The 1,510-nt window shown below is 56.3% G+C and overlaps 1 protein-coding gene across 1 annotated transcript; it reads left to right on the top strand.

Moving 5' to 3' along the window:
* PG986_002109 (uncharacterized protein) lies at positions 1 to 1,510 on the top strand (the record flags this gene model as incomplete). Its single annotated transcript, XM_066838331.1, has 4 exons — positions 1 to 240; positions 320 to 598; positions 734 to 1,251; positions 1,345 to 1,510. The coding sequence occupies 4 exons, from the start codon at positions 1 to 3 to the stop codon at positions 1,508 to 1,510; spliced, it is 1,203 nt and encodes a 400-aa protein (XP_066707224.1).

The following is a 1,510-nucleotide window of genomic DNA, read 5'->3' as shown; positions in this document are numbered from 1 at the left end:
ATGGCCTCGCCCAACGACACCCCAAGAATTGTCGAACTGGCTGCTCAGGTCAGCGCTTCTGTCAACAAGTTCCAGACGCTTCTGTCGGACCAAGGATTGCCATCTCCAACCTTTGACGAGGACAGCCCTCCGTCCTTTCCCGACGACATGTACAATCTCCGCGCCCAGATCCTGGATGCGACCACCGAGCTCAACGAAGTGCTCACAGAGCCGTTGATGCTGATTTTCAAGTTCGCTGCGGTAAGTCTTCCCCCCTTTCGACTGAACCCAAGGCGCGCTCGCTCCATTGGATTTATAATCAAGTAACCTTTTCCGTCAGATCTCCAACCCCATCAGTCTCGACACGGTCTGTCGGCTCGGTATCCTGGATATGGTGCCGGCCGGCGGCAAGCTCTCCTTCGCAGAGGTTGCCGAGAAGACGGGCTTGTCCCACGCCGAGGTCAGACGTGTGCTTCGACACGCGATAGCCATGCGTGTCCTCCAGGAGCCGGAGCCGGAAATGGTGGCGCACACCAAGGTCTCCAAGTTCATGAGTCTCCCGCACATTCAGGCTTGGGCCCAGTTCGAAGGCAAGGATACATGGCCAGCCTGCGCCAGGGTGAGTACGAGGTAGGCAGGAAATGAGTCGACACGGTAATGCTTACACTTATTATAGGTGGCGGACGCGCTTGAGGAATGGCCAGCATCCGACGATATCAAGGAACAGGCCTTGGGTTAATTCTTCTATTCGCAGGGCTTCGCTCTTGCCAATGACGGCAAGTCGGTCTTTGAGGTCCTTCATGCAGACCCTGAGCGAGCGATGCGCTTCGGAAGCGGCATGAAATCCCTCGACCATGTTCCAGGCTGCGGCGACATGCTAGTCTCGAAGGCCTACGACTGGGCATCTCTTGGAAACTCGTACATTGTGCATGTCGGCGGGTCCCAGGGCGTAGTCGCCATGGACCTCGCCAAGCACTTCGAGCAGACGAGATTCCTGGTCCAACACGGGCCGATAATGATCAAGGGAGCCGAGGCTCCCGAGGAGCTCAATGGACGCGTCGACTTCATGGAACACGAGCTATTCGCGCCACAGACAGTCCAGGCCGACGTTTATTTCTTCCGCATGGCCTTCCGCAACTGGAACGACGAGAACGCCGTGAAACTCCTGAGAGCGCAGGTTCCTGCTCTGCGGCGCGGGGCCAGACTCCTCGTCCAGGATAAGTGCATGAGTCCGCCAAACACTGCCCCGATCAGTGAAGAGCGAATTCAGAGGTAACACTATACCCACTCTCTGAAAGTGTCGTCGACTTGGCTATCGCTGTCAAAGGGCTATAATAACTGCTGACCTGACGGGACTTATGATAGGGCGATTGACATGAGTTTGAAAACCTTCTTCAACAGCCGCGATCGGTATCTGGACGACTGGAAAGCTTTGCTAGCGGCCGCCGATGAGAGGTTCGTCCTCCATAAGGTGGTTCAGATCGAGGGATCTCTGCTGTCGATGCTAGAGGTCCACTGGGATGTGTCTTGA

This window comes from Apiospora aurea (genome assembly GCF_038362705.1).
Source record: "Apiospora aurea strain CBS 24483 chromosome Unknown utg000001l_segment0_segment0, whole genome shotgun sequence".
NCBI classification, from domain to species: Eukaryota; Fungi; Ascomycota; class Sordariomycetes; order Amphisphaeriales; family Apiosporaceae; genus Apiospora; species Apiospora aurea.
This window is presented reverse-complemented; position numbering and strand designations above follow the sequence as displayed.